General features: G+C 40.8%; 1 protein-coding gene across 1 annotated transcript in view; it reads left to right on the forward strand.

Annotated features, from left to right (window-relative positions):
- The window catches only part of LOC124788278 (rac GTPase-activating protein 1), a 138,038-nt gene that overhangs the window by 21,841 nt on the left and 96,944 nt on the right, over window positions 1-19,253 (forward strand). The window contains exons 3-5 of the mRNA XM_047255505.1: window positions 846-1,032; window positions 4,066-4,229; window positions 16,790-16,985. Coding sequence (XP_047111461.1) covers window positions 846-1,032; window positions 4,066-4,229; window positions 16,790-16,985 — 547 coding nt within the window. The remainder of the gene's footprint in view (window positions 1-845; window positions 1,033-4,065; window positions 4,230-16,789; window positions 16,986-19,253) is intronic.

Genomic DNA, 19,253 nt, shown 5'->3' on the forward strand with positions numbered 1-19,253 from the left:
CCAATATATTCTTCCAAGGTGGGGGGACACCACATGTTGCTTGACAGGTGACAGATTTGCTTCGAGAAACCTTCAGTAATGACTGCATTATCTCTAGGCAGTTTCAAGGTGTTTGGCCTTCCAGACTTCCCTGTCTCAATCCATGTGACTTCTGGTTGTGGGGATATCTGGAAGGTCATGTCTATCAGGGATGTATCTGGACACTTCCTGACCTGAAGGATATCATATGGTGACATATTGCTCTGATTACACCAGATATGCTGCGAGCTACTGTCAGACATGCTGTGTTAGAGATGCGGCATGTTCCTGAGTCAGGAATGATATTAAACACATATTGTAAAATGTGACAATATCGTAATAACCATGCTCCAAATCTAGGGTTGTCATGTGTTTGATTGTTCCTCCCCTTTTGCTGCACCCAAACCACATTGACTGCTTATAGCATCATCTTTTCACCTGGCGCCAGAAAGTGGAAGTGTTATTTTTTCAGCATACTTCATAAGTACACCGATTAGGAAACACACAGGCAAATGCCGGGTTGGTTCCTCCGAAAGGGCACGGCCGACTTCCTTCCTCGTCCTTCCCTAATCCAATGAGACCGATGACCTTGCTGTCTGGTCTCCTTCACCAAAATCAACTCAACCCCTAGGAAACACGCTACCATGTTCCAGCATCCTGTGATGTATACAGCCAACACTGCACCACTCAGAACATTGTCAGTTTAAGTATAACCACCGGGTACATGCTGTTAAGGTCTAAAAAATTTCATTTATTTTATTTCCATTTTAGTTTAGTGATATGTAGCTTGTGCTATGTTAGAACAAAAACTTTCTTTTTTTTTCCAGGAGAAGCAGATTGGTCTGGTGAGAGAGGTAGTATTCATAGAAAACAGAATAAATGATGAAACAAAGGAAAGACTTGCATTCTTAAATAACACTACCAGCCGCAGTCGTGTCAGCATAGGGAGACAAGATACTAACATCCTTGAAGCACAGAGACTCAGTGCAATAAAAGAAGACTGTGATACTACAGGTACCAATACAGGACCACTTCCAAGTTGTTTGATTTATGCTTTCATTGTATTTTTTGTGGTTTTGACAGGCACCTAAACAAGACTTAAAATGTCACAGAGCTTTAGGATGTCCTTCAGAATTAACTTATACAGGAAACACACACAAAACCTATATTGTCCAATGAAGAGAGAGGAGGTGGTTACGGGGAGGAAAGGGTATATTTGAAAATGTGGAATGTACTGCCCATAAGCCATCCCACAGTCTCAAAAGGCTATCCACTGCTCATGCAATCTATTGTCCTGCATCATCGAGAGAGAGAGAGAGAGAGAGAGAGAGAGAGAGAGAGAGAGAGAGAGAGAGAGGGGGGGGGGGGGGGGGCAGCGCCTCAGGTTAGATTTGTACCACAAATTTGATGTGGGTAGTCGCTGATCTCCAGCAGCATCAGAAAATTGGGCCTTAAAGTACATTTTTACACTAACACATTACATGTAGTACAGCAACAACTGAAAAGTCTGTGCAAGAACATTAGCACAGCCACAGAAGACAAAGAGAAAAAAAAGTATTTTTTTCTGGATGAGCAAAGCTACAACTTTTCCCAGTGATTTCTGAAAATCTGGGTTGTGTGAAATTGAGTGAAAAGTGGAAAATCCAGGGTGGAGTATAACAGTATAAGGAAAAGGATAGTTGTTACTCACCTGGAGACGTTGAATCACAGAAAGGCACAAGAAGAAGACTGTCACACAATTAGCTTTCGACCAACAAGGCCTTTGTTGAAAGCAAACACCACCCGCAGAGCTTGTGCTCATGTCTGTATGAATTGCGTTTGCATGAGTGTGTGCGTGTGTGTATGTTGTCTAATTTTGACAAATGCCCTGTTGGCTCAAAGCTAATTGTGTAACAGCCTTTTTGTTGTGCCTTTCTGCGTGTTGTCATGCCCGCTACATGGTGAGTAGCAACGATCCTTTTCGTTATTCTGAAATTACGTAACACATTGGATGTAATATCTGCTGGAAGCCGTGGATGGAGATGGCTCAGTGGATTTGATGCTTTTAGACGGACTGAAGCTTCTGATTCAGTGCTTTAGATGCCTACTAAATAAAATAGTTCTGTTTGATATTTATCCAAGTTTGCAGCTCATGGAAAATGTTTTGACAGGCAAAATGTTGCTCGTTACCTTGATGACCATTCAGCCAAAGCCAGAAAAAATTTTTGTGCACTCCAGGAAAGTCTTACTATCGCCAGTGTCAACATTGTATGTTAATGGCCTCACAGAAATTATTAATTGCATCTGACTTTTCACAGATGATGCAAGTTTCTGTAAGGAACTGTCAAAAATTACCACTAGTACCCAGTCAGATAGAAAGAAAATGTTGATGTGGTGCAAAGTTTCTTCAGGAACTTGCAATGCAGGAGAAGTTGAGATTCACCTTACATAAAGTTATATACCCAGTTATCAATTAAGTCAGTTGGGCCACCAATTATCAGCAACTGTCAGCATGGTGTAACAGTGGAGAAATGAGTAAAGTCATTTGTAGCTGATGCAAATTGCACACACCACATTCACCTTCAAATTTATTTCTTAACACTTTCATGGGCGCATTCTTTTGTAGCGAGTCAATGTCAAAATAAAGCAGATTTTTTTTTTTTTTTTTTTTTACCACAAGATGATTGGCACATCCAGACATGGTAAGACTTATTCACAGAAGCTTTGTAAAACCACTAATTTGGTGAAAAGTGTGCTTCCCAAGGTCAACAGAAGACAAACAAATTTTGTGGTTAGTATACCTCCCTGCTAGCCGTGCGGTCTAACGCACTGCTTCCCAAGCGGGAATTAGTGCCAGTCCCCGGCACGAATCCATCTGCAAATTAGCGTCAAGGTCATTTTCCATCTGCCTCGGTGAATGTGGGCTGGTTCCCCTTATTCTGCCTCAGTTACACTGTCAGCAATTGCTACGTAAACAGTCTCCACGTACATATACACCATAATTACTCTACCACGCAAACATTGTCTGGAATGAGACGTTCCCGAGGAGGTCCACTGGGGGCCGAACCACACAATAACACGGGGTTGGGGTGGCCGTGGGCTGAATGGACGTTGGGGTGGCCGTGGGCTGAATGGGCTGCTGTAGCCTGTTGTTGGACTGTGTACCGCTGAGGGCTACAGCGGGGATGAAACCTCTCTGTCGTTTCTAACTCCCCACTTCAATACATACATGCTGCCCAAGTCTCTTTGAGAAACGGCTTGGTGCTAAATATTATTCCCTTGAAAATTAAAATGTTATTTGGTTTGATATGTACTTCTCATAGACCTAAAAGGGACATTTCACAACAAACTGCAGCAGATTACTACTATACACCAGACACTTGCAGAACTGATACAATGTATTCCCTTAAATCCAGTAAGGAAACACAGACAGTGGTAAGTGTATCCCCCATGGCCTACAAAGGGGTTAATGTGTCACTTCATCCTCTTCAGATGAACAGTGTCATTTCATTACTGAAATGCTGGTGACAATGTTAGGGCATTTCTGTGTTGTTTGCATAATGTGTAAAACACTTAACAGAAAACTAAGTCCATAGCCACCATTGTTTCATAGGTTGAGAGGGTCAAAGAACAAGGGGGAAAAAGTTTGCAACTTAAATCACAACATTGAAATAACTTAAGCAGCTTGTCTGTGCAGTTGGCGATATTGTTCTGAGGGCAATATTAAAAAAAAAAAAAAAAAAAAAAAAAAAAAAAAAAAAAAAAAAAAAAAAAAAAAAAAAAAAACCTTTTCATAAGAAAACTTAAAAGCGGTTTTACTGATAGACTCATTAAAGCTTCTCATCAGTGTTATTGGGAGTGCAGCTTGTGTTTATGTGATGGGTTGTGGCAGGACATCCTGTTTTTATCCTTACATCCATCAAATCTGAAGTCCATTAACAGTCATGCAATGATACCCCAAGGTGTAAATGAAAATTATGATTTATTATTCACTTGTTTTAAATGTGTATCGTATACAAATAAATAAATAATAATTTGTAGTGTTGGTCATAAAAGTTTTTCTTTAAGGTTCGCTGCTATCGGATTTAAGTTATTCCCGGTCTGAAGATGACCTTGATGTGGACGTGGTCCGTACTATTAGATCTTGGAGAAAGCATCGTCCTTCCATAACTGTAGATGAGGTGGAAGATCATGTGCCAAAGCGCCGTAGAAAATCAAATAGGACTATTGAGGTAAGTTGTTTATTTTCCTGCTTTACAATGTCATCAAAAAATATCTTTGTACCTAATAAAGACAAAACAAGTCTTTTGTATTGAACTTTCTTGCTTCTAGTGGGGGAAAAAGTTCAGTTCTTATTAATTCATTTGCCGAAATGTGTTATTAATAGCAATTTCAGTTGATTCAACCAAGCTATAATGTCAGCCCATTCTTGTTGCTGATGGAGCTGGAATGACAGAAATAATGTGTTGGTTTGGAATCCAATAAGCATCCTGCCTAGCGGGCCAACAGAAATGGTTCAAATGGCTCTGAGCACTATGCTACTTAACTTCTGAGGTCATCAGTCGCCTAGAACTTAGAACTAATTAAACCTAACTAACCTAAGGACATCACACACATCCATGCCCGAGGCAGGATTCGAACCTGCGACTGTAGCGCTCGCTCGGCTCCAGGTTGTAGCGCTAGAACCGCACGGCCACTCCGGCTGGCGGGCCAACAGAATGAATGTGCATGTCCATTGAGGTGCGTGAAACTGACAAAAACATCATTTTCTTCTTCTGAAACTTCACACACATTACCAGTCCACCATTTTCTATCATATATACAGGCAATGTATTGGCCTGGTTGTAAGGTAGTAATATTTCTGAATGAAACTGTTGCTTGGCTTTGGTCAACATTTGCCACAAAAAAATTGTATCATTGGATAGCTCAGTTTTTAATGTTTCAATTTCTTCTTTTGGAAGGGAAAAAAGAAAAAGATTGGATTCCTCTGATATTCTTTGTACAGTATTTAAAGAAATCAGTTGGTGTCAAAATTTGGTCCTCAGTTCATCTTTGAGGGCTTGCTCTTGCTGCCAGGCACTTAACAGTTCCTCCAATTCCATCACATGGAGATTTTCCGTGGCTTGTAGCAAAAATGTTCCATTCAGCTGAGATTCCAAAGTCATTTTGATGGTGGCAGAGATTGAGAATATTTTTGAAGTTTTTGTACTGTGTTGCTGACCCATCACTGAAGTAGTAAATGTGTGTTATTTTTACAAGGAGACACTTTAGATCTTCTATTAATTTCACTATAGAAGCATGTACAGTGATTGCATCATGTTTCAGGCTGTTGCTTATTATACAGTAGCTGATGCTGCTGATGTCGAAGTTATTTCTGAAGTACACTACAGATGGGTGTAAAGTTACTTGACTGTTATTCCAGTGAAAACCTGGAGCTGCATCCTGGACAGTGAAGGAATAATTTTTAGTGAAGTCCATTAATATGATCAGTTCAGTTGGCTTACAGCTTTCTTTTATCCATTTTAGGTGCTTGCTCTGGTGCGTTGCAACATAATAATGAGTGGAAAGTTTTCAAAAATTGACAATCAGATCTTCAATAAAATCCTCAGTGGTCATCTGCTTGGTTTCTAATGTATCTCTATCAGTGTGCACCCACTGTTTGAACTCAATGGTATCATGTGGATCACTGTCTTCAAAACTACTTTCTAAAAACCGTTCCAAGTAGTTCTTTTCCCGGACACATTTCACAGCGATGAAGGATGCAGTCTTTGGATTCCAAAGCACACACTGTTTTAGCAGTCAGACTCTTATAACCTTCTTTAATTGGAGTGCTTGCAAGCATCAGTTACACATTTTGGTGTAAAGTGCAAACACAGACTGAGTGGGTTCCTGCGGCACCCACAGTGATGCACCATTTTGGCCTCAATTTGCAAAATTTGGAAAATCAAATTTCAGGCCCATGCTGAAGTTGATATGCAGCAAACATTTCTTTCAAATTATTCAGAAGAAGGTATTTTTGCATCAAAACTTTCTTTCCTTCTATTCTAATTGATACACGGTCTTTTGTACCTGGACAAATTCGGCTAAATTCTTCATTCTGAAAAAATGTTACCACTCTTTCTTTTACGGCATCTGGAATCTTCTTGCCACAGTTGTTCTTTGGCAGAGCTAATACACCATTTTCTGCCCGTAACTTCCTAGCTGCTTTTACCATCCTGTCTGAAACACCAAATTTTTGCATTGTCTCTTTTATAGCTCAGCTTTGTGGTACTAATGTCAGTATTTGCAATTTTTCAGGCTGCCTTGACAATTGCAACTTCTTTTTCAATTCTTTAATCAGCTGCTTATAATCTTCACAATCAGGGCATGTCTTGCTTGTGCTAGGTGTTTGAATCCTCGAGCAGCAATGTTACTCCCAATTTCCTCTTGAACTTTGCTTATTTTTCATTTTGCGTAACCTTTCACATCCCTTTTTGATACTCTCTGAAATTTTACAGAGGAGACCCCAAAAGCAGTCAGACTTCAATCGATTGATACTTCTGGATATGCTTCATCTTCTGACTGCTTTGAAGTGGACTGTGATTTTCCTGCTTTCTTTGCTAAAAATTGTTTTCTGCAAGTTGGGCTGACCAGGTTTGACATTGATCTTAGTCTTGGCTTGCAATTATTTTGCTGTTTCCACATTGATAATCGGTAAACCCTTTTTAACAGAATGATTCTTTGCACCAAAAGGATTACAACAAGATCTCTGTAGAAAGTCATATTTGTCCACAAATATTGCTTTGTGATGAAAGCATATTTGTGGATTTTCAGTAAGACATATCTCACTTCTTTGGTTTATTAACTCAGTTATTATTTGAGCAATCTGGATGCCACTTGCAGAGTTTAATGATATGCTGACAGGTTGCAGATAAGTAAAGTATCAGCTTCAGAAAGCTATACATTCAGTAGATACAAGGCAATGAAGTACTGTATAGTCAAAGTTTGGTACGTCAAGATTTATGAGCCACTTTGATAGCACACTATGATTAATTTACCATAGTTTGACCTTTAGAACTACAACTAAGCTATTGTACGCAAAAAGTTGAACAGGATCACAAAGTTTCAGCTCAACAGGTCTCTTAGATCCTGAACAATGGTAAAACAAAGTCGATCATTTATTCATTTCAGTTGCAGTGTCAAAAAAACGAGCATTTATGAAAAGGTGTCTAGTGGCCCCACCATACTACTTGTGAAGCTGTAATTTGGCAGTGCTTCATGTTAGGTCTATATGTGCATCCTGTAAAAATTTCATTGAAATTGGAGATGGTCGAGTGGGGACCCTTTTAGGCCACCTGACATGGAATGACCCAGGCCACACAGTTTATCGAAAACTCGCACACACAGAGCGTTATCTATGCTGGAATTTCAACCTCCACCAACATACAACAAAAGTGATGCATCATAAGAACATTGGCAGATAGAGTAAGGAACATCTGCAAACCATAGCTGCTTGACACAGTATTAAAATACCTCACCAATTCATTGCTCAAGATAGGTTATTTTTCCGCTGACGTAAAAGGACCATTAAGACCACCACAAAAATCGTAGTGGTGCACAAGTTCTGTGAAATGGAAAGTTTTTCTGCCTTTTATTAAGGACATTGTTGACCACATAAAAAGATTTTTGACAAAGCGGTAATCTACAGATCAACCTGGAAAGTACAGCATCACCAAAAATTGGCCAAGGTTGCTTGCAAACTGCTTGGGGAGGGAGGGGGAGTGGGGAGGAATTTATAGGCTTCCGTGTAGTTGCGAGTTCGTGTGTGTGGATACAACAAAAAGAATAGTCAAAAAACAAGTAGGAAAACAATGGCAATTACAGAAAGGGGAGATTGACAGATTTAGCTGTTGCAGAAAGTGTCTTGCAGACAGGAGACTACCACATCCTTTTTGATAGAAGTACTGGCAGCCACAAGTGGATACCATGAAAGGCTATACAGAGAGGCCATACATATTGTAAAACACCCCAGAATTTCAGTATGAAGGACGGCATGAAATTGAGACATCTGGATCTGGGTGCTGAAGATGTGTATTAGTTGCCCACCGTGTAGAGATAACAACAGTGGACATTGTCAACTGACAATGCCCAATTGCGCTCGGTTATTCAAAGCAGGTGATGTCATACTTTTGCACGGGTGCACATGTAAATGGAATTTTGCTGCAGTCAGCAGCCAGGGTGTGAATTAGATACTAAGATGCTATGATCCTCCTTGAAAATATCGTCCATAGATGGGACAAAATGTTGGGTTTTAATATAAAATCTGTTTGACCATGGTGTAATAGCCCATAATATTTCATTAACTGTGACTTTCGTGATTCAGTAACTTAAAAATATGTTTCTTAATTTATTTCATTGTGTGATTCGTTAATGGCAAGGGAACTGCCAGCCCACGTCGTTGCCACCCCCCACCCTCCGAGCTCTCAATCAAAGGAAAAAATATAGTATAGTCAGATGTTTTTCTTTCAAGAAAATTATTTACATCAGAATAACATAGGTTTTTAATTGGGTTATAACTGGAATTAATTATTGCTAATTAAAACTTGCCGTTCGTCTTCCAAAATACTACAAATATTCCATATCTCCACATGTATGCCCTCCCATACAAACTATCGCATGGTAAACATACATAATTTGTATTCCATCTTCGTCCACGCTTGTTGCGCCTTATTGGAATCAGCTTTGGTGATTGTGGAAGTGGTTAGTCTTCAAATAGTTTGTCATTCAGACATTGGTAAAATATACTTACCTGACTAATTCCCATAGGAGGTCATAATATCCGATGATTTAGGAGACCAGGTGAAATAGGCTGAATCAACAGATCTTACATTCTGGAATTAGCTAGTCCAGAACATCACTCCCCCTCTGTGTTCATTTAATGATCTAAAACAGTTTTTGTTGCAGAATGATGGCTGGGCGGCTAAGTGTGATAAAGCATATAGTGGCAGCACTTTATTGATTGCTTTGTCTTGACCTCAAGTTAATAACAGAGGTAATACCAGCCAGTACTTCCCCTTTGTGTTGTATAAGTGGCAACTGGTTTGTTCTACTTAACCTCTGGGAGGATTGTTTTAGATAACTAGTGAGAGATGAGGAAAGATATGTTTTGATTGTGGAAATTGAATCAACTTCATACTCATCACGAGCTATTACTGGTTGTGTTGGCGCCTAAAAGGCCGCCTTAAAATGAACTTACAATGTCCTTGTTTTCTGAATGCGTTACTTTTTTTTGTGGTGAAATTCTTGTTGGGATCTGACTTCATTTAAATTATTTGATAGTAAATATTTTTGTCTTTTGGGTATCACTCCACATAAAATCAACCAGTAAAAACACAAATTTGAACCTTAATGATTTAGAATTTTTAATTTTTTTGTAATTTTATTCTACCTAACAAAATAAGATAAAATTTAAGATTTTGTGGACATTTTGTTTTTGAGTTGCTAGTTTTTGAAGTTTCCGAAAATGTGCAATTTTTGCCACTTTTTAAAACTAATAAAATGACCATGCCTCAAAGTACTTGACATACTGACCTGAGTTGTATACCAATTTATTCAGTTTATTATAGGCTTTTAAAATACGTGCTGCTTGATCAAATTCATTATAATAAAAAATTTTCCCAAACCAAAACTTTTTAAATTTTGATGGCTTCAAAATCAGATAGGGTAATGCGGGGGGGGGGATGCACGAATAATAGAGATATTTTCAAATACCTACTCTTTCTTCAAAAGTTTATTGAACTTCTGTGCATAGGTACAGCATGCCTGATTATTTCTTAAAATAGTCTGTGATGTTGATCTGCTCCCCAGAGGAATTTATATTTTTCCTCACAGCATTTCAAATTTTTCTTGCAGCAGTAATGCCATTGTGCTGAAACACCCTCTGGCCCATATGATCTAGAAGAGTATCAGCAGACTGCAACATGGTGCAGTGATTGACAAGGTCACTGACTTCATCCCCAGTTTCACATTCACTGTCTTCTTTGTTTTGTTTAGGATCCGTGACAATTTCAGTGTCACTCTTGTACTGGAAACGGTTTGTATGTGCTGACCTTCAGCCAATCATTCAAATTTTCTTCGACGTCTATAAAACCATTTAAACCGGTTGCCAGATCCATTAATTGAACAGGTGTTATTTCTTTATCACTGGAACCTGGGAAATCAGTTTCTTCTATATATGGAAGAATTTTCCTTCATGATCAAACTAGTGTATGTGGCCAGGCATCACAAATCCCGTGCATGGCATCTAGAATTGTTATCTTCTTCCAGAACGCCACCAAATTTTCCTCACCAAGTAACAATCTCAGCAGATGAGCCCATTAGTGCTGTTTTACTGGTGCAATTATGTCTTTGTCCGCTGGCTGTGTAATGGCAGTCAAGTTAGTGTGTAAAAACTTAGTTACAATGAGATCACCATCATATATGAGAATCCTCTCATCAGAATGGCATGAACTGCGCTCTTAAAAGCAATGTTCTGGTTGGTAGACATTTCCAATACACCAGTTTCATCTGCCTTGTAAATTTGGACTGGTGTAAAATTCTAGTCCACAAATTTCTGGAACTCTTCCTGGAAGGGATCAGCAGCTGCAACATTTGAACTAAGCCTCTGTCTTTGTACAGTAATTTCACAAAATACATGATGGTTTTTGAACCCGGTTAGCCATCCAGATGAGACAATAAATTCTCCCTCTAACCCTAGAGCTTGATGAGAAAAATCGTACCTTTTCGACACAAACCGTGCCTCAACTAATGAACCTTCTGCTCTGTTTTGGCTGAATCACTGCAAAAGAGCAGCATCTAATTCATAAAATGTAGATCTCTTAGTGATTTTTTTGTGCAGATAGTCCAGAACTAGAATCGCATTTTAGTACCATGATCAGCACTTGGTTTCCCCCTTCTCAAATCTTTCAATTATTGCAAATTTTTGTTTTAATGTCAAACATGTTTCTTTAGTCTCCCTTTCATTTCTTTCACAGAGTCCTTTAAATGTGCTTCAGTGACACTCACACACTGACGAACATCAGAAAACCGATATTGTTTTCCATTGTCTGGGGCAATCATCGCACCCCCATCCATTACAGGCTCCCCTCCACGACGGAAACACGGTGAATGAGCAACCCCCATGATAGGTGGCTCCCATGTTACAGTGGAACATTAATGGGTTCAGGACACATGTGGAGGGACTGAAACTGCAAGTGCAGGAATGCCCCCTGTGCCTGTGTGGTGTTTTTTTTTTTTTTTTAAAGAACATTAAAGCCACTGACACCCCGGTGTTATAGGGCATCCTTCACCGAAAGGGTGATCTGACTTGGGACAGAGCCAATAGAGGGGTTGCTGTGTTCGTCGATAATCTGCTTCACTCCACTGCTCTCTCCTTGGCTATTGACCTGCAAGCAGTTGCTGTCAAAATTCATGGATGTCGAAGGATCGCCATTTGCTAGCTGTATTTACCCCTGCCAGATGCAACAGACTCTGAGATTCTCATAGACCTTGTGGGCCAACTCCCGCTACCATTTCTCCTGGTAGATTTCGATGTCCATCATGTCTTGAGGGGCTCTCCCTCTACTTGCCCTCAGTGTCGGGTTATGGAGAGCCTCATGACATCTCATAAGCTGTGCCTCCTCAACACGGGTAATCACGTTCATTTCTGCACTGCTTCTGGGTCATCCTCAGCTTCTCTTTCTGCTCTCCGGCCCTTGCAGACTCTGTTCAATCGGAGGTCATTGACGACCTTCATTTCCAGTGACTGCATTCACCTTTTGAATAGAGCATTACCAGAAGAAAAGCTACCATCATGGATGGTCAACAGGGCTAACTGGATGCCATTCAGTCAGCTGGCTGCATTTGTACATCACAACAGTGTCCAGGACTGAGTGGATTACATATCACAAGTGATCCATCATGCTGCTGACTTAACCATCCCAAAGTTCTCAGGTCATCTTAGGAGGCCACCTGTATCTTGGTGGACCGATGAGTGCCATTCAGCTATCTGAGACAGACGATTTAAATGCTGTCCTATAGCAGATAACCTCACAGCCTTTTGAGTTGCAAGAGCCAAGGCTCGATACGTAGTTAGGAGAGCAAGAAGAGGTCATGATAAGTGTTCCTGTACTCTATCAACCATTCCATTTGTTCTATGAAAGTATGGGAAGCCATCAGGAGGATTTATGGCAAACGCAGCTGTTTACCAATAGCAGCAGTGCTGAAACAAGGATATCTCCAAACAGTGCCCGGAGACTTCACTCAAATGCTGACGGAGGATTTTGCACTAACTGCTGCCAGTGCCAGCCAGGATCCGGCATTTCGTGACTGCCATACTACTGTAGAGATGGAAGATTAAACTTCAGATCCAACAGTTCTGAGACTTACAGCTACCCTTCCTCTATGTGTGAGCTGGAATCGGCCCTGTCTGAAACTTGCAATACTGCACTTGGTCTCAGCCAAATCCCTCACTGTATGCGTAGAAGTTTGCAGCAGCATAAAAGGAAATCCTCCTCAAATGTTTTAATTTTATATGGCGGACTTTCCCAGCTTGTGGAAGGGGGCACTTTTGGTACCTCTCCTCAAACCGGAAAGGACCGCACATGTCTCAGTAGTTATGTGGTGAAGACCCTGGAGCATATCACTAACCATCACCTATTCTGTTTATTAGAGACCTTTGCCACTCTGTGTGAATCCCGGAGATTTCGGTCCACTGCCTACAACCTTACCCTGCTAGAGGCAGCTATTCAGCAGGCTTTCCTATGTAAACATCACTGCATTTGCATATTCTTAGATGTCAGTAAAGTGTACTATACTGCTTGAAGACACTGTATTCTCACACAACTGCATCAGTGGGGCTTTCGTGGCCACCTCCCCATCTTCACATGGTCTTTCCTGTTTGAGCAGTTCCTTAGGACTTGAGTTGGTGACTAGCTGTTAGATCGTTTTGGGCAGGAGAATGGTGTCCCTTACAGCACTGTTTTAAGTGTTACCGTGTGTGTGTGTGTGTGTGTGTGTGTGTGTCGCACACACGTTTTCATCGTTCTTGAATTTTTTTTCACTATGAGGTGCGCCACTCTGTTTTAGAGACTCGGGGAGGTTTCTGGGCCTCATTGCCACACCTGACGGATGTGAAAGTCAGAACCCTGAGGACCCAGAAGTCACTAGATATCATAAAGTATCTTAGCCGCACGTTTTGGAGAGTGGGCAGGGCATGTCTACTCCATGGTTACAGGGTTTTCATGCATTTTTGGCTGGACTATAGGTGCACAGTGTATGGATCAGTGAGGCCTTATTTGAAGATCTTTGACGCTGTACACCACAATAGGATTCGGCTCGCCATGGGTGCTTATAGACCAATCCCGTATTGAATCTCTGTGCTGAGGCTGGGGAACCACCACTCACCGTCCCGTGGCAGCTTCTAATGTAGGGCATGTAAGTTCCTTGCAGCTCCAACTTCTCCCGCATACCATGCTGTTGCTCTTCCACCTCTGGAACACCTTTTCTCCAACTATCCACGAGCCACACTGTTGTTTGAGATCCGTGTGCAGTGTCTACTGGAGTTACTTCGCGTGGACAGAGTACATCCCCAAATCAAGGGTTTTAAACATTTGCCATCCTAGTTACTGCAGGGGCCCGGTACAGTTTTAGATTTAGTGCATTACAGGGGAGATAGTACTCCTGCTTCTGTTTTTAATGCGACATTTTCTATGAGCATCTCACCTTCGTAGCTGTCTTTATGGATTGGTCTAAGTTGGGGACTCCATTGGTTGCTCTGTCGTTTTTTGGATCGTGTCCTCAGTGTTCAACTGCCTCAAGAATTCACTGTCTTTGACGCCGAATTATGTGTGTTCTTGTGGACACTGGATCAGATGAGATGTTCTTCCAGTGGTAAATTTCTTGTCTGTTCAAATTATCCGAGTGCATTCCACTCTATCCAATGTTTGTACCCAATGGGTAATTAATCCAGAATGCCTTCCTCCAACTAGGATGACTGGGGAAGGAGGTGTCTTTATACTGGATAACAGGGCACATGAGTATTGTGTTGAACGAAAGAGCGGATCTAGCAACCAAGGAGGTGTGTTGTGATCCTCAGTTCCTTCAGTGCACCATCCTCCCACATGCTAGCACCTCGCTGTTGAGGTACAAAGTTGTGCATCGAGGGGAAGACGAACGGCTGAAAGCGACTGACAATAAGCTCCGTGTAGTAAAGCCCGCAACTCGGCTGTGGCATACTTCCTTGCAGCCACATCGAAGAGACGAAGTCCTTCTTAATCTTCATCTCATCAGCCACAGCCCTGTGACACATAGCTTTTTGCTGTGGCAAAAGGACCCTCTGACGTGTGGTGCTTGTGGCACACAGATCATTATGTGCCACATTTTATTGAAATGTGTTCTATTTTCTAACCAGCAGGCCGTGACGGATTTGCCACAGGATCTGCTCTCTGTTTTACATAATGTTCAAACGAATGTGGTTAGATTTTTAAAGTTTTGTGAATAGTCCAATGTTTTCCCCAAGAATTTAGGGGAATGATTTTAATGTGTTCACAGGGTAACTGGCTCACCTACGTTTTTATAAGTGGTCAGCAAGTCACATTTCCCTGTGCTTTTCTTTTAGCTCCTCTGTTGTTTTACTTGTGTTTCAATCTCCTGTATATCACATTTTAGTATTTATTCATTGTGTTAGCGTGTATGTTAACATTTTTGCTGGTTTATTCACATTCATTTCATGTAATGTTTGTGGGGGCACTGATAACTTTGCTGTTGAGCATCTGTTAGTACCCCCCCCCCCCCCCCCCCCCCACACACACACACACACACACACACACACACACACACACACACACACACACACACACACACACACGTACGTACGTACGTACGTACGTTACTGACTTCAGTTTTTCTGTTTTTAATTCATTGAATGGGTCAATAAATGATTATGAGCTCAGTTACACACACAGTTTCAGCACTCATTAACTTTTTGAGACTCTGCAGTTACGGTACCGTATTTACTCGAATCTAAGCTGCACCTGAAAAATGAGACTCAAAATCAAGGAAAAAAAAATTTTCACGAATCTTAAGCCGCACCTGAAATTTGACACTCGAAATTCAAGGGGAGAGAAAAGTTATAGTCCGTATCTCCAAATCGAAACAAAGTTGGTCCATTGTAATATTCGACACAATTTAGGTCGAATGAATGACAATACAGCTACAGTAGTTTGGTTCGAGTCATAAGCTTAGCAGTTAAGCTTTACCAGGTAGCCATTGATATGCGTCAGGCGCTCTGTCCGTATTGATACGGGTACCCTTCCTTTTCCACGTGCTTAGTTTGGTTTGAATTGCTTATTTTTCTTTGATCTTATAAGCTCAGTTTTCTTTTTTATGGGTGCTTACGTCACTCTAAGCTGAAAATGCATTACTGTACTGTGTCATGCAGTGTTTGTCACATTCTTATAGTGCGTGTTTATGGCCTGTTGCCGCTCGCGGCATTGCTTGCTTTTGTGCGCGCTACCGCCACTTTTTTTTACTGACGCAGAGGATGTGGTGCCAGTATTTATCTTTGTGCCTACAAAGCATTCTTGTGTAGCACTACATATATTGCGTTGCACTTGATTCTAAGCCGCAGGCGGTTTTCCGGATTACAAAAACCGGAAAAAAAGTGCGGCTTAGATTCGAGTAAATACAGTAGTTAGATGCACTAAATACATTTCTCTCTCCTAGGTGAAGTTGGTAATCACCAGAAACTAGTCAGCACTAGTTCATGTCATTCACCTTACGTAGATTCTGCAACACCCCTCAGTCAACTCGTCGAGAATATTCGTAGGCTGCAATCACCTAGTGTGTGTGTGTGTGTGTGTGTGTGTGTGTGTGTGTGTGTGTGTTTTTTATTGTCTCTGTTTATATATATATATATATATATATATATAGAGAGAGAGAGAGAGAGAGAGAGAGAGAGGGGGGGGGGGGGGGGGGGGGGGGGGAAACATTCCACGTGGGAAAAATATATCTTAAAACAAAGATGATGTGACTTACCAAACGAAAGGGCTGGCATGTCGATAGACACACAAAATACAAGCTTTCGCAACCAACGGTTGCTTCGTCATGAAAGAGGGAAGGAGGGGGAAAGACGAAAGGATGTGGGTTTTAAGGGAGAGGGTAAGGAGTCATTCCAATCCCGGGAGCGGAAAGACTTACCTTAGGGGGAAAAAAGGACAGGTATACACATGCCCGCGCCCACACACACACACACACACACACACACACACACACACACACACCTGCACATACACAGACACAAGCTGACATTTTGCTTGTGTCTGTGTATGTGCGGCTGGATGGATGTGTGTGTGTGTGTGTGTGTGTGTGTGTGTGTGTGTGTGTGTGTGTGTGTGCCAGTATATACCTGTCCCTTTTTCCCCCTAAGGTAAGTCTTTCCGCTCCTGGGATAGGAATGACTCCTTGCCCTCTCCCCTAAAACCCACATCCTTTCGTCTTTCTCTCTCCTTCCCTCTTTCCTGACGAAGCAACGGTTGGTTGCGAAAGCTTGGATTTTGTGTGTGTGTGTGTTTGTGTTTGTGTATCTATCGACATGCCAGTGCTTTCGTTTGGTAAGTCACATCATCTTCGTTTGTTGCTACTATTTGTATACTTAAGAATATAACTGAGAAGTTTTATTGAGCTTCAGTATGTCTTCACCTGGAAACAAAATCTTTTTTTTATTTTTTTTTAAATTATGCCATATTTTATTGTATCCACACTACTGGCATTTTAGATTGATGGTGTGGAGGCAGGACCTGATGAACACCTTGTTGCAACAACTACTTTCAAAATGGCGCGTGATGGTCCCATATCTGCAACTTCCAGAATTGAGGCTGTACCATCATCTGAAACCAAAAGTTCTTTTTCAACACCAGTTGTGCCACCTCTAAAAAATGTTGTAGCATCAGCTCCACCAAAACCGACAGACTGTAAGTAATCCTCAGTTACTCTGTGCTGCAATAATTAAATGTCGTGGTGTACACAGTTTTCTTACTCTATGCTGTAATAATTAATTACTTGGTGTACACAATTTCAAACAAATACTTTAAGTATGTATAAAAGTGTTGTTTTTTAAACATTGTTTTAAATTCACTAATATGTTAGATAGTTAAATTGTAGCAATAATGAAAGTCTTAAATGGAAAATAGGCAGCGGAACGGTGCCAGACAATCAACATTAACATCTGAATTCCATATTTTCAGGCAGCACATTGATTCCGCTGGCTGCTGCTTGGTAGTAGATGGTAGCAGTTTCAGAACTGTGTCCAGTCTCCATCTTATATAATCACTTGTTCCTTTTGTTTCCACTGCTCTTTGATATAGTGATACAGGGTGTATACAATCCGGGAAAACCCAGGAATTTTTTCATACGGGAGAAAACTGGGAAAAATCCAGGAATTTTTCATTATTTTAGTTTTCAGTTAATTTTCTGTAATTTTGACTGGTAAGAACCGATATTCTAACAAAGGATATTACTGTATCCCGCTACTGCAGAATAGTACTGCAGCAATAAAACATGGACTAGAGAGAGAGAAAAAAACAAAAATAAAATGCAAAAGAAATGCACATTATACAAAAACAAAACATAGTGCTCATACAAGTGTCTGCCAACAGCAAAATGTGTCAAGGCTTTGGGGAGACCATGCAATGCTTCATAACAATAAATTGCCTCCAACGAGTGTGACGTCACAACTGTTTACATTTAGATTCGTTTTAGCAGTTACGAGCGGACTCGTGCGCATGCACAGATGAGTAGTACCTTTTCCCGCTTCTGGCTACAGAAGTGTGGTAGTGGGATGTGTGAGCAGTCACAGCAAGCAGCTAGATGCAACCGGAAAAATTTTACTCCCACCCTCAACCTGCCAGATTCACGCATGCCAATCGGGCCCGGGGGAGGGGGCAATTTGTTTCACAAAGCACCTAGCATTCAGCACTTCTTGGTCTATCGATTACTTATATGATTTTGAAATACATCCCTGTTTGTTTTTGAACACATTCTAAGCGGATTTCTGAATGAATCGTAAGTTGATTTTTGAATGCATGCATAGTGTGTGTGTGTGTGTGTGTGTGTGTGTGTGGTGTGTGTGTGTGTGTGAGATACCTGTGTCAGGGGAATCCCTGTCGTGTCTAGAAATAAACTTTCCAGCCGGCAAAAGGGGATGGGGCTATACGAGCTGAGCGGAGTGAAGCCGAACGGGAGAATGCCAAATGCTGTCTGATTATGTGGTTGATTGGGTTTGCAAATGACCAGTGTTGTTATAATTAATAGCGAAATCCATCGATTCAGTCTACCAAAGTGAAAATAAACTACTAACAGGTACGAAGGATTACATATTATCTCCTCGGTGTATCCAAGAAAATGAAATTTTAAAGAAAATTTTTGGTCAGATCGCTACACTAGTAAGGGCCAGTTACACAGTCCCCGCTTAAGTTCTATTCTGGAAGTAGCGCAGAAGACGAGTTGTACGAACATGTAAAAAGCGCAATAACTAAACTGGTGATTCTGGCAGGTCTAGTGAAGTTACCCGGTGAATTAAGTTTTGAGTGTGGCAGGAATAGTTCCAGAATTAGTGACAACAAGATTGTTTGTTAGAATGGGGAAGGAGAAGAAGCAGGAACAGCACATAATTATGGAAGAATATGATGATTCCAAATTTATATAAAAAATTTCGTACTACTACGTTTCGATCTCAGACTTGAGAAACTGGAGTGTATGAATGAAACGTGAAACTAACATAAAGCTTTTTGCTTATAGTTGGCCTGATAGGCATTTGACGTTGGAATTATATTCTATTGTGTTACAAAAATGACCATTTGTGCCAAAACAGCCTGGTTTATTTGATGTGTGTTGCAATTGCTGCAATATTAGAAAGGCCTATTTTGTTTTATCTATCAGACAGTGACAAAATAGACGTAATCAGATCGAGAAACCAAACTATCTAGTATTGCCTAAGTGTGGAAATATCGTAGATCCGGAGCTGATGTGCAGAGCAGTCTGAATTATATTGGGGAATTGTGTAATCTTCACATGACCCATGTTTACATTTAGTGATTTTGCTGTTTCCTCTTTGTTTACTGCTCTCTCGTCAAATGAAAACAAAACGGATTTCTGTGGCCGGGAGCTATCAAGGGAATTAAAATACATTCACATAATTACGGAAGGCTAAAATATGTTATTGGTTTCAGATTTTATTTCAT

This window comes from Schistocerca piceifrons, chromosome 3 (genome assembly GCF_021461385.2).
Source record: "Schistocerca piceifrons isolate TAMUIC-IGC-003096 chromosome 3, iqSchPice1.1, whole genome shotgun sequence".
In the NCBI taxonomy this organism is placed as follows: domain Eukaryota; kingdom Metazoa; phylum Arthropoda; class Insecta; order Orthoptera; family Acrididae; genus Schistocerca; species Schistocerca piceifrons.